This window comes from Pteronotus mesoamericanus, unplaced genomic scaffold, assembly GCF_021234165.1.
Source record: "Pteronotus mesoamericanus isolate MK-2021 breed Mesoamerican mustached bat unplaced genomic scaffold, CSHL_Meso_final contig_291, whole genome shotgun sequence".
In the NCBI taxonomy this organism is placed as follows: Eukaryota; Metazoa; Chordata; class Mammalia; order Chiroptera; family Mormoopidae; genus Pteronotus; species Pteronotus mesoamericanus.
The window spans coordinates 26,665-43,027 of record NW_026555124.1 but is presented as its reverse complement, the minus strand read 5'-3'; the positions used below and the strand labels follow the sequence as shown (position 1 = coordinate 43,027).

The window sequence follows — 16,363 nt, the reverse complement described above, 5'->3', positions numbered from 1 at the left end:
TTAAATCTGATGTTTCTAGTTCAATCTATGAATTTTCCTTGAATGTGTGGTTTATACATTTTAAACTTGGAAGAAATTATTTTTTGCTTATAACCATAATTATCTTCATTAAATGTATAAATTTACTTTTGGCAGTGGTTGAATCCAGTTGCCAATGATTTCTAATTCAAAGTGGACTACCCTGCATCCCAGGCGAAAGCTTGGTTTCTTCCAACATCCTGACCATATCAAGAGGCCAGTGAGGCTGTAGGAAGGTACAAAATTAACACATGATCATTGAAAATAGTGACTGATATTATAAACCAACAAACGTACTTTATATAGCTACTTGAAACAGAGCAAACAATCAGGGCCTGAACTCTTACCTGACTCAAGAATATTTCTTAAAACACCTATTAGGCATACACTAGTAATTAGTAAGACTGAATCAAAATTTTTAACGGAGCTAAAACTTGAAACAAAGTCTTCCAATAGTCCTCTTTGAATAAATTCTTACCATCTGATGTTCTAGAAATAAACTGCTTAATGCAGGATTATAGTGTACTGAAAAAGATGGCAGCTTTGCCACAGACCTAAATTAAGAATATGGCCCTTTAAATGCTTAGGCTTTAACCTAGTTTATAGAAGTCACTCTCTTTAATCACAAATAATGCTAAAATGTGTCAAATAAAAGATGTTTTTTTGGAAACAGATCGTACCGAACTCCTTTTACATGACTGCTTTTACTCCCAGACTTGGAAATATTTGTATGTCAACAGTCACTTTAAAATGGAACACCTAAACACAAATAACCACTTCCATTAATACAGGAATAATTTTGAGTCAATAAAGAGAAAATTAATGTAAACCAAGTTTATTTTGCTTAAGTAGTGTTCTTAAAGCACTACAGCTTGGTAAACAATGTAAATTAGTATAAGTCATCTCAAAAGCCAGTTTTGTTTTGTTTTTTAATGAGTTGTTAAAAAGATGCAGCCTATTCTAACAGGATAAATATTTTTAACCATTTCACTTTGAGTTAATGAAGGCTCACAAATGAGCAACACTCCTCATTGAGGAAAACAAAAAGCTGTTGTCGACAAGCGACAGCACACACACACAAAAAACCCAAAAGAACTGTGTAAAAATAACTAACTGTGTTCACGTATTTTTTGAAGTCGCTTTACAATGGGATGATATGCACATGATCTTGCTGCAAACTTGCCATACAGACTTGTAATACATATAGCCTAGACAAACAATTCAATCCAAGAGGTGCTAACTTCAGATAATGCAGCACTATAATCCTTTTAAGAATGCAATTTGTTTTACTCATTATTTTTCTTCTAGACTGAAATACAGGCCAGAAAGAAACTGATCCCTAATTAAAAATTGGTATTGTTTACAGAAAAAAAAATGTGTAATTTTGCATTAGAATTTACAAGTATATGTTCAAATCCAATTTACCTCCTCCCCCATCCCTACCACAAAACGGGCATGAAGTAGAATTTTAAAAAATGCCTTAATTTTCAACTTCATGCAAACTAAATAAAGATGACCAAACAAAAGCTTTAACAATGGAAGGTATTTCACAGAAAATTTCTTATACAAAAACACTTAAGAAAAAGGGCCACTAGGTGACATTTTAATTTACAAATTGGCATCATTTTGGTCGACAAATATCCAGATGCTGTTTTCTTCTGCTAACAAGAGTTGCAGAGAAAAAACAAAATTAAAAAAAAAAAAACAAAAACAACAAAAAACCAAAACAAAAAAAACAAAAACCAAAACAGCATGACTTCTGATTTTAATCACACATTTCTTCTGGAATTTCATGTGGATTAAGGATACCAGGGACAGACATTTGAAGTTTATGTTTTTCTTCTTGAGCCTGTCGAAGGGCTGTTTCTCTTTCTTCCAAAAAGAGATCAGATGTATCTTCACCTGCAAACTCCTGTGAAAAAGGTCAACAGAAGTGCATTAAAAAAATTAGTCTTTGGCGGTAAAAAGGGGCAGATAAGCACATCCCTGTTTATACAAGGGATATAGTTTTTCCAATAATTGGTTGGGTTTAAATTATGGTATTATGTGGCAGAATTAAAAATCAAAAGTGTTAGTGGCGAAAAAAGGTTACCAGTCCTGGTGCAACAGAAAAATTCTTCATAAACAAAGATAACAAGAAAACTGTTTTTTTTCCCTAAGACTAATCAAGTTTAGCTATATAACTGTCTTCATAGCTATATTTCAATTCTCATTTTCCTTTGCGTTTTTATTTTATGAATCATTTTTTACACTTAGCTACATTTCCCCCTCCCCCATTCACTCATTTCATTCAATTTATTTTAGAGAGAGGAGAGAAACCATCAGTTGGTTGCCTCTTGCCCACTCAAATTGGGGGCCAAACCCGCACCCAGGCATGTGCTCTCAACAACTAGTAATCAAACCGGTGACTTTTGCCTTGCTGGGCAATGCCCAACAAACTGAGGAGCCACACAAGACAGGGCTAAAATGAGTTTTATCAAGAGCAAGTTTCCAAAAAACAACATTTCACACATTATCTTCTTCCTGGCCTCGATTTGGTTTTTCTTTCTGTAATCAATCTCACACTAGTATGAATGTACATTATTTTAAAAGTCCACTTATTTACACAATAAAGCGATTAATTCTGTAATAATAATTAGTCTCCATATTTCTGCAAATGTAAATAAAAACACATACCTTTATTTGTACTAGGAAATCCCTAAGATGTTCCTTGAAAGCAGGAATATCCTGATTTAAGCTGAAAAGCCCCGTCACAAAGAGCTTTACTTGAGCACTGCAAATCAGAACACAGTAATTAAACAATTGCCTTTTTTTAAATGAAAAGTTTGTTTATTAAAATTATATATATTTACTCTTGTAGATGAGGGAATGCAGACTTAAGGAGATTAGCCACATATTCCTGAATAAACATTTGGTTGTTAACTGGATTCCCAGGGTTTAATGGTGTACTTATTTTTCCCTCTTCAACCAAATTAAACATATACGCAAGGATTGACGCATGCATTGTCAAACCTGTTGATAAAAAGAACATTATTAACTCTGAGATTTAATACCAACTGAAACATTTAGCATTTTTATAGCTGTAAATTCTTACCAGCAGTATGTGAGGTGTCTGTCACAACTGAAAAGATATGTTGAAGGATATCACAAAAATAAGTTTGATAAAAACTCTGTGCTGCAGCTTCTTCTTGTGCAACATTTTGTAAGAGTGTAAAAAGGATCTGTAAGCCTAAAATACACAGAACACCGACAAATTACAGACAAACAACATTCATATAACAGTATTTCACCAACAAACTATTCTGATTCAAAGTCCATTCTCCCCTTCTTTTAAGGTAATGATTATTTGCCTAAATTATCTTGAATCAGTAATGGTGTTCAACTAAAATAATGTCTATTTACTTACATACTCTAATAACCACTACCACCATTCTACTCTGTCTGAAGGAATCAGTTGCTTCACTCCACATCCACACCAAAAACAGTACAACCTAAGTAGATCTTCCTATATGGGTGATAGTCTTCTTCTACTTTAAATTTTATGCCCATCTCCCCATAACTAATCCTGCCTATGCACTCTGTCTGAAATAGACAAAGTGCCTTTAGGATTTACTCAGACCTGTATATGCAATTGATAAACTCAGACAAAACTGTTAACAAGTGATACCTACCCATCTACAATTACACATCTATCTATAAGTGTCTGTATTCTCTAATTGGTATACAAAAAGAATTTCTAAAAACATCATTTTCTATGCACTTTTAAGTTTCTAAAAACATCATTTCTATGCATTTACCTGTATCTGCAACATTCCTCATAGTATGTTTGAATGCCCAAATAATGGAATCCAAAACGAGTTTAAACTGTGCAGGTGGAATAGCCAGAAATGCTGGGAAACAATGAGAATTGACAGCCTGAAGTAGTAAGAAAAAGTTTGTTCTGTGTTCAGGATATTCTTCGAAGTCCTAAAAATAAATGGTGGGAACAAAATCAAGTTTAAATACCTTAATTATATGTTAAATGGGATAGGAAAAGCAAACCCTAAATTTAATATACTTGTTAGTGGAACACATAAGATGTATGTCCTCCTGAAAGGCAAATCCAAAGACAATAGAATTCACCTCTGATTGGAGATAAAATTACCATTTATCAAACGAATTATGAAAATGAGGAAACACAAAGTCATATTATAAAGGAACCCATTGAAAGACACATGAAGAATGCTTTTTCTGGTAACTCTGAAACTATTCTTATCACTTTATTTTAATGACTTTGAGTCCATAATACAGATTAGAAAAATTGTTAGCTACTGTGTAAGTTTGTACACTAACATCAACATTTCTTTTCTTGGGTAAATGTAGTTTCCCATGCTTTATAAGCATATATTATACTTTTATAACTGAAAATGTAGACTTATTTAAACAAATATATACAACTAAATTCTTAATGTCTAAAATACACCAAGATTTCAATGCAAGCTGCCACCTGAATATTACAATTGTTTACTGTTTTATAAAACAAGTATTTCCCTGATCTAGAAGTTCAAACATTAAACTCCAGAACTTATCTTACAGAATTTCCCATTTTCTAACTGAAATGTAAGTCATATTACCTTGTTTATCATATTCAATGTGCATTCAAAAACAGCATCAAATATCTGAGGTATTTCAGCTGTTATATGTCCTCCCAACTTGTTGACAATAATAGCCATAGTACTAAGCACTTCTGGTTCTCTAGCAGCTGGGACATTTCTCTGATAATCAATGAGAACTGCATCCAACAGAGGAGGAACAAAATTTTCGGCAACCTGTTAAAAAAAACCCCAAACATCGTTTAACTTTTAACTTACGCATTTGGTCACTATTATAAAAAGCTAGGTTGCTGTTGTTTGTAAGGTTGATCTACTATAAACTGGGAATCCTGTGCCTTTCCCAGGTTTTAAAACAAACCAAAAAATCACAATAGGGTGGGGCAAGGGCCAGGCACACATAGTTCAAAATTTATAATTACCAAGGAAACTAAGGCCCAAAACCAAGTAACTGACTCCAAGCTACGGTGGCACAACCAGGATTCTAGGGATACTATACATGTAGGATGAGTAAACTAATAACCAAGGTTTTTTATTTATATACACCCCCCGCAAAAGTATTCATATCTAATAGAAAGTAGACACTCAATGTATAACTTCTATGCTTTTTACAGGTTTTCTAGCAAGACATGTGTGTATAAGAAATACAACCGTTTTGTTAATTGAAGATTACTAGTAAGCAGTACCCTACTATACAAAACAGGTTTAGTAAGATGTGATGGACAAGCACAAAATATTTCGAGTTACCTACTTTATCTCTGTCATCTCTTGACACTGAAATAATTCTTTCACTACAAATTAGAACTGAAGTGTTTTTGAATAGTTTGAACTCACTGCCCCAAACATTTACATAAATCTTCATTGTAAAATTCAATATTGCTGTCTTAGTTATTATCACAACTGGTATGAAATTTGCCAAAGCTTTTGTAAATTATCAACTTCGCAATTCCATCAACTCATCCTCTTTACTTTCCAATTTTAATTAGCTCTGTTCTTGTAATGCACGTGTTCAAAACTTTTCAATATTTGAATCTGATATCTTGAGTATCCCACAACTGTTTTTCTGAACAAGCTTCCTGAAAATTATTTATCAATGGGAACAATATTAAAATTCCCAAATTATGTAAGTAGCACACTTGTCAACCACTATTTCCACACAGCAGTATCAGCAGGACAGAATTTTTGTAATGTTTCAGAGAATGAAAAGATTTTACAGTAACTAAAAATAATTTACATTTTTCCAAGTGGAGGCACATGGAGGTCATTTAGTTTCTTAAAACCATGCTCCTTTCCAGAAATGATTTCAGGTTAAAAGCAGTTAACAGAGTAAAAGACTTTCAAACTTTCTGCTCAGAAAGCACTTCCACTGAAGAAGCAAACTAATGACAGCTTTGTAAATTGCTGTGAAAATCATGAACACAAATATTTCACCTGAACTCTATTACCTATTAATGGAAAAATAAAAATGACCTTTTCTTCTCAGCAATCTTGTTACATAGCACGACCAACTCCAATTACTAGCAATTTCTTTGGAACACTGTTTTCTAACTGCTGCTACTTTTAAGTACTCAAGGACTCTAATATACAGAATCCTATAAAATAGTCCCAAACGTAGGCACTGAAATTACCTTTATTTTTGAAAAGGATTTATTTATTTATTTATTTATTTATTTATTTATGGGGGGGGGGGCGCGCCCGCCATCGACATCGATATGGTTGCTTCTCGTGTGGCTGGGGACTTGGCCAGCAACCCAGGCTTGCTCCCTGACCAAGAATCGAACTGGCAACCTCTTGCTTCCACTGAGCAATCCACTGAGCCACACCAGCTGGGCCTGAAATTACCTTTAAGCTAGCCAAATGCTTACAGAGATAAAGCATATTCCAGAGAATGCAGCATCAACTTAAATAAAAAGCACATCTCACTTACCATCTGCGGATCATTAGACCGGCTCACCCAACCAGATATTAACTTTAAAGTTTCCCTTTTTACTGTTCGCATACTTCTAATCAACGGTTGCTTTGTAACCATCTCACCTAAAAAATACAATCAAGTGGAAACCAACTTGGACAACTAAAATTCTATATTGGTAATTACATGTGCTTCCAATATTATTTACCATTCAAAACCTAAAGATAAATTTATTGAAAAAATTAGATAATTTTATAAAGGGAACATAATTGGTTAAAATATTATCTAGGATTACCTGGAGGGAGGTTTATTTAAAAATCTGCTAGAACCATTCAATGCTTACAACACTAAGGCAGCGAATGTTGCCTTAGTGTAACTGATGTTATACAACATTCCATAAAAATTCAAAATCACTTACCATTGGCTTGGATAGCTGCAGAAATATTTTCACTGAGGCACTTGTATACATTAAGCATATCTAAATAAATTCTTCCAAGCTGAATTACAAAGGGGTGTCCAACAGCTTTGCAGGCTCTCACATTTGTTTTCAATATGCTACCAAGCTGCTTGACTGTTTCAGGATCTTTAAGTATATCCACATTCTGTGAAACACAAAAATATCCAATAATCACATGGGAATTATCTTTGTAATTACTAAAGCAAAAAGCACTGCCCACCTTATTCCAAAGTCAGTCATATTTTTAAATCCCAAATGGCATTAACACAGTAACAAACACAGAAGTCTATTTCTAATACCTATAAACTAGGATTTGAGTGAAATATTCCCAATTTACCAGCAAAAAACGGAACAAACCTTTTACAAATGTAATATAACTTACTTTGGTTGCCTGCTGGATTATGCTATCCCAAACTTGATTAGGAAGTAGCATGTATTTTTCTATCAAATGTTCTTGTACTGTTTGGTCTGTTTGTGCACCAATCATGTACCCCACAGCTTCATAAAATGTATGGACCTGTGTTAAAAGGCAGGTATTTTACTTTTACATAGTAATAAGGAAAACTACACACAACAATTCAGATATGTACTAAAACTAATTTTATTAAACTGTCAAATAATTTATATTAGATAGGAATATAGCCAACTCAACTTCTGGTTGAATTTCTACTTCACTATAAAAACAAGAGACACTTGAACTGAATCTAACAGTGGCATTCCTTCTGTTCCGATTAATAAATTCTGGCTAAAACGATAATTACTTTCTAAGAAAATGTGCTGAGATCTCCCATACCTGTTGAGGCTGGAGATCACAAATTATAGTGTTAATGTTGTTCAAAATTTCATCAATAAACGGCATCACTTCTCCAACCTGAACCTGGACAAAATGCCTGCGACATTTCTGAGCTATTTTAATGAAAGTATCACAAGCCATGTCTTGGACTCCGTCATGGGTCTCTAATGAAAGAAAAACATTTATCAAAAGAAGTTAAGAAAAATTTTTTGTTCAACAAAAATAAACTAAATAAAATATATGGAGGATTTACCATGCATGAATTCAAACAGCTTGTTAACTACTGTCTTCAAAAATTTCCAGTGAGCTCTTAAAAATCTTGGATATTGACCTACTATGTACATGATATTTGATGCGATGATAGCTTTATTATCTTTGCCTCTTTTCTGTTCACATAATCCTAATAGATCCTGTAAAATAAAACAAATTTCAGTAATTTATAACATCGTTATCTAATGATTGTAGTCCATCCACATCCATCTTGTGCATACCTTTATAACTGTAACAAGAAATCGTTTTTCGTCCTCTTCATGCATTGCTCCACTAATGGAGCCTATTGCCCAACACAATGTATTTAAATTTTTCCATGACCACTCTGTACCATTCACTTGATTGTGAAGTTTCTCAGTCATTATTCTTTCTGTATCTACATAATCCAGGTGAGTAAGATAAACTACAAAGGAAAACAGTTCCAGCTATTAAAAAATTCAGAAACTAAGTGTACCCCCTTTCCTAAAATATTTCCACTCCAGAACAGAATCACACTGATAAAAATTGAATAAATAATATTTAACTTACCTAATGTTTCCCTCATATTCTTATACAAATTTATGGAATCTGTATCCTTCATGAATTCTCTTACAACTTCTCCCTGATCATTTTCTACAACTAATACTTCCTCTGGTTTAGCCATACGACTAACCATCAATAAACGAACCTATTCAACAAGAAAAATGTTAGATCTTTGAAATTAGCCACACCAAATGCAGTGATAAAAAAATTAAGATATATGCACTTTAAGATATTACCCACACAATATAAAATAACGAACGTATTCAAAATGTAATTCTACAACAGTGGTCGTCAAACTTTGTCATGAATAAAAATCAACTGTTAAGTTTCTATGGTCTCATTCAGAGAGACAGATTTGGTAGATGGGGGCCACCTCAATCTGCATTTCTAACAAACTCACAGATGTTATTGATACTGCTTGTAAAAGGACCACAATTTTTTTTTGAACCATAGCTCTTCTATCAATCCCTTCCCTGTTCTGGTTTTCAACATGTATGGAAAAGTTGGATTTTTTTTTTGTACCTCATCATTTATTCGGACAGACTAGTCAAAAATCATAGTAAGCAACAGGAAGAGCACTCAACCACCCACTGAAGTGTTACCTTGGATAACACGGGCAAATACAGCTGTCTCCGGGGAGGAACATCAAAATGCTGACTCCCAGATAGTAATGGAGAGGCAGATGTAGAGAATGGACTCTCTCTATAGAGTTCAGCTGCCAAATGATTCCAGTACTCAAGACAAATCTTAAAGATTTCCGTTTCCTCCACTTCTGATACCAACAACATGTAATGAAGGGCCTACAAAGACCAAAACTATTAAAATAATCCTTAACATCATTAACAAAACTGCTTTCCACTCGTTATTTAGAAAAAGAAATTCATGTTTTATTTCTCACAACTCTGAGGTTTCATTATTTGTGCAATAGACTAAAAATTGTCTAGGAGCAAATTATGCTTTCTACCGACACGTCCTAGAACACTTCAAAAACAGTATGTAGTAGTTAGTTGTTACCAATAGCAAAAATGGTAGAAACAATCCAAACGTCCACCAAATGATGAATGGTACACAAAATATGATAGAGCACACAAGGAAGTATTATAAGGGATGGAGGCAGACAAAAATGAAATGGATTTCATTGGGTACATCATTCTTTTGCGGGTGATGAAAATATTTTGGGACAGATGGTTGAAAATACTGTGAATGTGCTAAAAGCCACTAAATTATGAACTTTAAATAAACTGGACAGTTTTGTGTTATGTGGATTGCAACTCAATTTTTAAGTAAGGTCATTAGACTTAATCTTAGAAATAACGTCTGTATATCTTTAGTAATTTAACAAATATTACGTAAAGAATTTCAGAAGCCAAAGGTTCCACAAAGCTTACCTCCATGAGTGTTTCCCTGAGATTTAGTCTTTTTTCTATAAGTTGACCATGTTCCTTAAGAAACGTGCAGAGAAACAAACTGAGATTTTGAATAAAGTTCTGTTCATCATCTTTCCCATTAGAGTACGCAAGTCGAATATTGGTATTTAAAGGAAGCATCTGTAAGTTTAAATAAAGACTGTCAGTCCACATTTTAAAACCAACAACAAAACAATGCCTTTAAGCCCCAAGATCCTATCACCCTTTATTAACTCTAAAACAAAGAGTTAAATAGTTTATTCTTCTGTAACTCCTTGCCCTGTCCTGTTTTATTATCCTTCTGTCCTAACTTTGGTTAAATTTTTTCCCTTTAATGTTTTAAGTAGTAAGATTTCCTCACATAATTCTCTGAATTTTTCCCTGTATCAAACCTTTCCTTCCCCTTAACGTTACTAAAAACATAAAAGTCAATTTATTCAGGTCACATACACAGTAATGTAGTATTATGATGAACCTTCTAGGTAACTTCATACATATCTAATCAAACTAGGACTAGACAATCCTCCATATCAAAACTTAGGATCAGAAGTAGAGCTGAGGAGGAGTCTGGCCAAGATGGAGGCGTAAGTAGAAAAACTTTGCTTCCTCGCACAATCTAAAGGATAACCGCCAATTTGAAAACAAACCAACCAACCAGAACTGCCAGAAAATCAAACTGCATGGAAGTCTGACAATCAAGGAGTTAAACATTCATGCAGACTGGTAGGAGGAAAACAGGCAGCTGGGGGGGAAAGGATGAGCAGCAAAGCAGTTTGATTCCCCCCTTCCTGTGTGGGTAAACCAGGATGACCAACTGGGGCGCAACACAAACCATAGAACCCAGGGTTTCAGCACAAGGACAAAGCCTCAAAACCTCCAGCTGTAAAAATCTGTGGGGGATTGTGGCAGCAGGAGACTCCCAGCCTCACAGGAGCATCTGTTGGAGAGACCCACAGGTGCATAGAACATAAACAAGCCTACCCACCTGCAAATTAGCACCTGGAAGGGCACAATGTGCTTGTGGGTAGTGGGTGACTCCAAGTGGGACGAGAGCCAAGCAAATGGTTTTGTTCCCTCACTGATCTCCCCCATCCTACATACAGCGCCACAACCCAGCGAAGTGAGTTGTCTTGCCCCTTACAACACAACAGGTACGCCGAGACCAAAAATTATGGCCCAAATGAAAGAACACATCCAAACTCCAGAAAAAGAACTAAGCAACAAGGAGATAACCAACCTATTAGATGTACCAGTTCAAAACACTGGTAAATCAGGACAGAGTTCGATCTCAAAAATGAAGGAAGAAATGAAGTTTATATAAAGTGAAATAAAGGAAAAGAGAGAGAACCAACCATGAAGGGAAGGAAACTGGGACTCAAAGCAATGATTTGTAGAAGAAATAAACATCTAACCAGGACAGAATGAAGAAATATTAAAAAGTAAATAAAATTAAAAAAAAAAAATGAGAGTCTTAAGAACCTCTGGGACAATTTAAACGTTCAAACATCTGAATCTTAAGGGTGCCAGAAAGAGAAGAAAAGAGCAAGAAACTGAATACTTATTCGAACAAATAATGATGGAAAACTTCCCTAATCTGGTAAAGGAACTAGACATTCAAGTCCAGGATGTCCAGAGAGTTCCAAAGAAGTTGGATACAAGAAGAAACACACTAAGATACATCATAATTAAGTTGCCCAAGATTAAAGGTGAGGAGAGCATCTTAAAAGCAGCAAGATCAAAGGAGACAGTTACCTACAAAGGAGGTCCCGTAAGACTATCAGCTGATTTCTCAGAAGAAACCTTACAGGCAAGAAGGGGCTGGAAAGAAGTATTCAAAATCATGAAAAGCAAGAACCTACATCCAAGATTACTCTATCCAGCAAAGCTATCATTTAGAATGGAAGGACAGATAAAGTTCCTCCCAGATAATGTGAAATTAAAAGAGTTCATCATGATCAAGCCCTCATCATTTGAAATATTAAAGGGACTCATCATCTAAGGGAAAAAAATGATGATCAAAACTATGAACTATAAAAAACAAACTCACAACTATTAACAACTGACCCTAAAAAACACAAACTAGGCCAACAACTAAACAGGAACAGAATCACAGAAATGGGAGATCACATAGAGGGTTATGAGTTGGGAGGGAGTGAGGGGAGAATGGGGAAAAGGTACAGGCAAGTAAGAGATATAATTGGTAGGTACAAAATAGATGGGGAGGTTAAGAATAGTAAATGGAGAATCCTAAGAACTTACATGCACCACCCATGGACATGACCTAATAGGGTGGTGGTGGTGAAAGTTAGAGGATGGAGGGGTACAGGGTGGAGAAGGGGGAAAAAATCTGGACAGCTGTAATAGTATAATCAATAAAATATACTTTAAAAAAAAAAAGGTAAACCAGATATTAAGAGATTTGCAATCTTTCAATGACTCTATAAAACGTTCATTAAAATGTCTAGTTTACAATTTTATCTAATAAAATATGCAACCATACATCTGGTTTATTTAAGCTGTGCAACTCCAATCCAACTTTTCCCCTAAGGCACTAAAATTCAGTCAGTTTTTAAGAGTGTTGTTTTACCTGTTTTAGCTGCATCATTGTCAGTGTAAATAGCGTTACAAACTGTTCCTCATATTGGCTTACACTCACACCAGCTATCTCAGTGAGGCACTTTAGAGACACATTTCGAAACATTGGAACATTCAGGAACTAATTAAAAAAAAAAAAGGCATAAAGTTAAATCATGTGAAACACTTTACTTGAAATTAAGAATTAAAAAAAATAAAGGATTTTTACATGAAACAGGGAAAATGGGTAATATATTTTTGTTATTTTGCTTTGAGGAAATTTTTAAAAAAGATTTTATTTATTTTTAGAGAAGGGAGGAAGAGGGAGAGAAACATCAATGTGTGGTTGCATCTCATGTGCCCCCTACTGGGGACCTGGCCTGCAACCCAGGCATGTGCCCTACACTGGGAATCAAACCAGCGGCCCTTTGGTTCGCAGGCTGGTGCTCAACCCACTGAGCCACACCAGGTAGGGCTTTTGAAGAAATTTCACTATCCACCCAACAAACAGTATTTTAGGAGCAAACTGCTTTCTTCTAATGTGTGCTTGGACATCTAAAAAACACAAAAGTTGCTTAGTAACTGAACCAGGACCTATTATGGGACTTTTAAGGACATCATGTTTCCTGTGTAGTCTAAAAAGAACCCAGTATTTGTAACTACTCAGGATTTTAGGAGAAGTGCAGCACACCTGTGATTAATGAAGGTGTAGGAAAATCAGCTCTTTCATATTCTATTTTGAAAAGGTATAGAAATGGCATACCATTTGTGGATGGTAATTTGGGAAGCATCAAAATGCCTTAGAAATGGACATAACTCCTGATGTGATACACAAATTTGTACAAAATAAATATTCGGACAAGTGCGTAACGTCTTATGTTTAAGAATGTTACCTGCAGTACTGTTCACAATAGCAAGGCAATTTTACATAAATTATATAATAATAAAATGACATCTCCAATATTATAAACTCATGGTCAGAATTACTACCTTCTCAAACCCTGAACTACAAAGCCCAAAATATAAATTATAATCACCTGTTTTTAAAAAGTGATAATTTATTCAGACATCTGTCAAGAAAACATTTGAAAATAAAAGAAATCATAATTGTTTATCTCTGGATGAATAGTTATAAGACTTCATATAACTATTATATGTTGCTTTTAAATTTTCAGAAAAAAACACAAACTCTCCATGTTGTAGAAACATCCCTTTAACTCACCTCATTGTGACCTATATAATCACTTATATCCAAAACATATCCTTGAACAGTTGTTTATATGGAATTTGTGAAATTACATGATATAAACGGAACAATCAATCATATTTTAATAGTAATTCAATGACTTACTCGCTGATACTATGGAAGAATTCCTCTGAGTACGTTCCATATCTCAAAACAAAGTTACTTATGGCTATAAATGCAGAATAGTGTTTCTATATGAAAGAGCATTACAAATGAATAATACATGCAATTACTCAGTGACAAATAACTGAAATGTATTCACTCTACCTTATAAATTAATGTGCTGATTAACTTGGTCTCAAAAATATATCCCAGTGGAATCCAGTTTAGAAATCTGAGCAATGTTTCCAATGTTGCATGTACAAGCGGCGCATTTTGGGAGTTTTCCTGCAACAAAAACATACCTATAAATAATAATCTTCTCATAATGGTCATTTAAAAAAAATGAAATTAAAAGCACTTACCATCACAAACTGACACAGCTGAAAGATCTGTGAGAACTCATTGCACATGCTAAAAAAACCCCCCCAAAAACCAAAAAACGATCAGTTTAGAAGACAAACAGAAATTATTTACATGCTAACAAATATTAAAAATTTCAGCAACCTGCTCATTAAAACCTTGAGTTACTTCCATTTGAACACATATGCCAACCACTTTATCAAAAGCTAAAAAGTTATTTAAATACTATGTGTTTCTTCGAGGTTTGGTTTTATGTCATCCTTGCTCTAACAATATCAATCTAGTCTTTTTAATCAATGTAATTAAAACAAAATTCTCCAGAGTACGAGAAGTGGCATTACATACAGGATGGGACAAAAGTAGGTTTACAGCTGTGAGTAGACAAGTTTATTCTTATTATTTATTATTATATTAATTTCCACACAAACAACTGTAAACCTAGTTTTTTCCTACCCTGTATATCCCAAATCCTAAAATGTGCTTACACACCGAACCAGATGGAAAATTGTAAATTCTGAAGTTAGTTTGAATACATAAAGGTATAAAGGTAATACAGTGACTTGAATAAATTTTTAATTTTAAGAAGGAAGAAAATAAAGTCTGGAACGATCCTGGTGTTAACAGTAGGGAACTGCCAAGCTGCAGGACTATTAAGAATTCAGGTGACATTTGGACACAAGTCATTTTCCTTGGAAGCTCCAATTAAGTAGCCAATTAAGTAACTATATAAAACAGATGCCAAAGGGGTTTCTGGGAACTCTCAACCTATAATCATTTATCATGCGATTTATGTTATCTCCAGATTTAGAATATTAGGCCCACTACTTAATATTAGGGACTACTTAAATTTGTACTCAAAAAAAATGAAAAGTAATTTAATATTATTTACAATCACACTGCCTTAAAAATTTACAATCTACCTGCAAATTCTTTTAAATAGTTTGAGAAAATTACTTAAAACTTCTAAAAAATACTTGCCTGTCTTTTAAATGCTTAGCTTTCACTTGAGTTATCTGTCCACTAGAAAAATCAAAGACTTCTTCACTCAAGAGTTTAAGAATCACCATATTATTTTGACAGAGACTTTCACTGGTCCTACTTGCTCCAACAATATCACTGATAAAAGTTGGCCAGTGTTTTGGCCATTCTTGTTTCAGTATCTATAATGAGAAAAAATAATAATTAATTTTACTTCATTTGTCAATGACAGTAAATCATACTGAAAGGAATATGCCAAAACTTTGTATTTTCTACCCCCTTAATAAAACAGGAAATGTACCACCCTCAATAGAATACACTGGATGGGAAGTATAACAGATAAAGTCCTGTCTCAAATGTCCTGTGATTCCTTCCTCTCAATTATCCCAACTGATCTAATCTGGCTCTAGTATGTATGCATATTAACATTTGCCACATAAATATGTGCAGATAATCCTTGGAGACTAAGCAATAAAAAAGGTGATGGGCAGGGAAAAACTTTTATGTTGGAATCTGGCCCTTGAAAATACAGTCCGGTTTGGACATATATAAATTTGAAAGGAGGCATTACTATTGGGGATGAAATCATCTTTGACCAAAACCCTAATGATGAACTGTGTTTGATTTTTTAAGTATGTACTACTGCACACTAGGGATCTCCCAACCAGATATTCTGTAATAGCACATGTGAGTAAGAGGTAAGTGGCTATCTTCTCTGTATTCTTCCCTCTCCCCATTCAGAGAGAGGCCACCAAATTTAAGCCCTTAGTTTAAAAGTCAGTTTAACATAGTGAAAACCCAAATGTTTTAAAAAACCAAGCTTCCAAAACTTAATAAATAAAAGTTATTTTTCTCTCACACATAATTAATCCCAGGAAAAAATTTTTGACATTTATAAAAAATAAGTAAATATTAAAATTTCTAAATTTAGATTATACAAAATGTTTGAAAAGCCAACTAAGTAGACTAATGAAAGGGATGCTAAATTCAAAGGCAATGATTTATGAATGAGATTGATACAGATGACAGGGAAAGAAAACACGTACAGTATCAAACAAATGAGAAAATTTTAAACAAGCCCAATCTATATTGGAGGCATAGAAGCAATGAGTTGACAGTATTTGATGTTTCCTATAACA

The 16,363-nt window shown here is 34.2% G+C and overlaps 1 protein-coding gene across 3 annotated transcripts in view; it reads right to left on the bottom strand.

Annotated features, from left to right (window-relative positions):
* Window positions 1–897: 897 nt before the first annotated feature.
* The window catches only part of XPO1 (exportin 1), a 42,111-nt gene continuing 26,645 nt past the window's right edge, over window positions 898–16,363 (bottom strand). For all 3 annotated transcript variants that reach the window (XM_054575402.1, XM_054575400.1, XM_054575401.1), the window contains exons 7-25: window positions 15,225–15,406; window positions 14,249–14,297; window positions 14,052–14,171; window positions 12,552–12,680; window positions 9,947–10,105; window positions 9,161–9,358; window positions 8,565–8,703; window positions 8,258–8,439; window positions 8,020–8,176; window positions 7,767–7,930; window positions 7,356–7,490; window positions 6,935–7,118; window positions 6,535–6,641; window positions 4,632–4,826; window positions 3,816–3,984; window positions 3,113–3,247; window positions 2,871–3,030; window positions 2,695–2,791; window positions 898–1,930 (exon numbers count right to left, since the gene is read on the bottom strand). In XM_054575402.1, coding sequence (XP_054431377.1) covers window positions 1,784–1,930; window positions 2,695–2,791; window positions 2,871–3,030; window positions 3,113–3,247; window positions 3,816–3,984; window positions 4,632–4,826; window positions 6,535–6,641; window positions 6,935–7,118; window positions 7,356–7,490; window positions 7,767–7,930; window positions 8,020–8,176; window positions 8,258–8,439; window positions 8,565–8,703; window positions 9,161–9,358; window positions 9,947–10,105; window positions 12,552–12,680; window positions 14,052–14,171; window positions 14,249–14,297; window positions 15,225–15,406 — 2,808 coding nt within the window. In that variant the 3' untranslated portion in view covers window positions 898–1,783. The remainder of the gene's footprint in view (window positions 1,931–2,694; window positions 2,792–2,870; window positions 3,031–3,112; window positions 3,248–3,815; window positions 3,985–4,631; window positions 4,827–6,534; window positions 6,642–6,934; window positions 7,119–7,355; window positions 7,491–7,766; window positions 7,931–8,019; window positions 8,177–8,257; window positions 8,440–8,564; window positions 8,704–9,160; window positions 9,359–9,946; window positions 10,106–12,551; window positions 12,681–14,051; window positions 14,172–14,248; window positions 14,298–15,224; window positions 15,407–16,363) is intronic.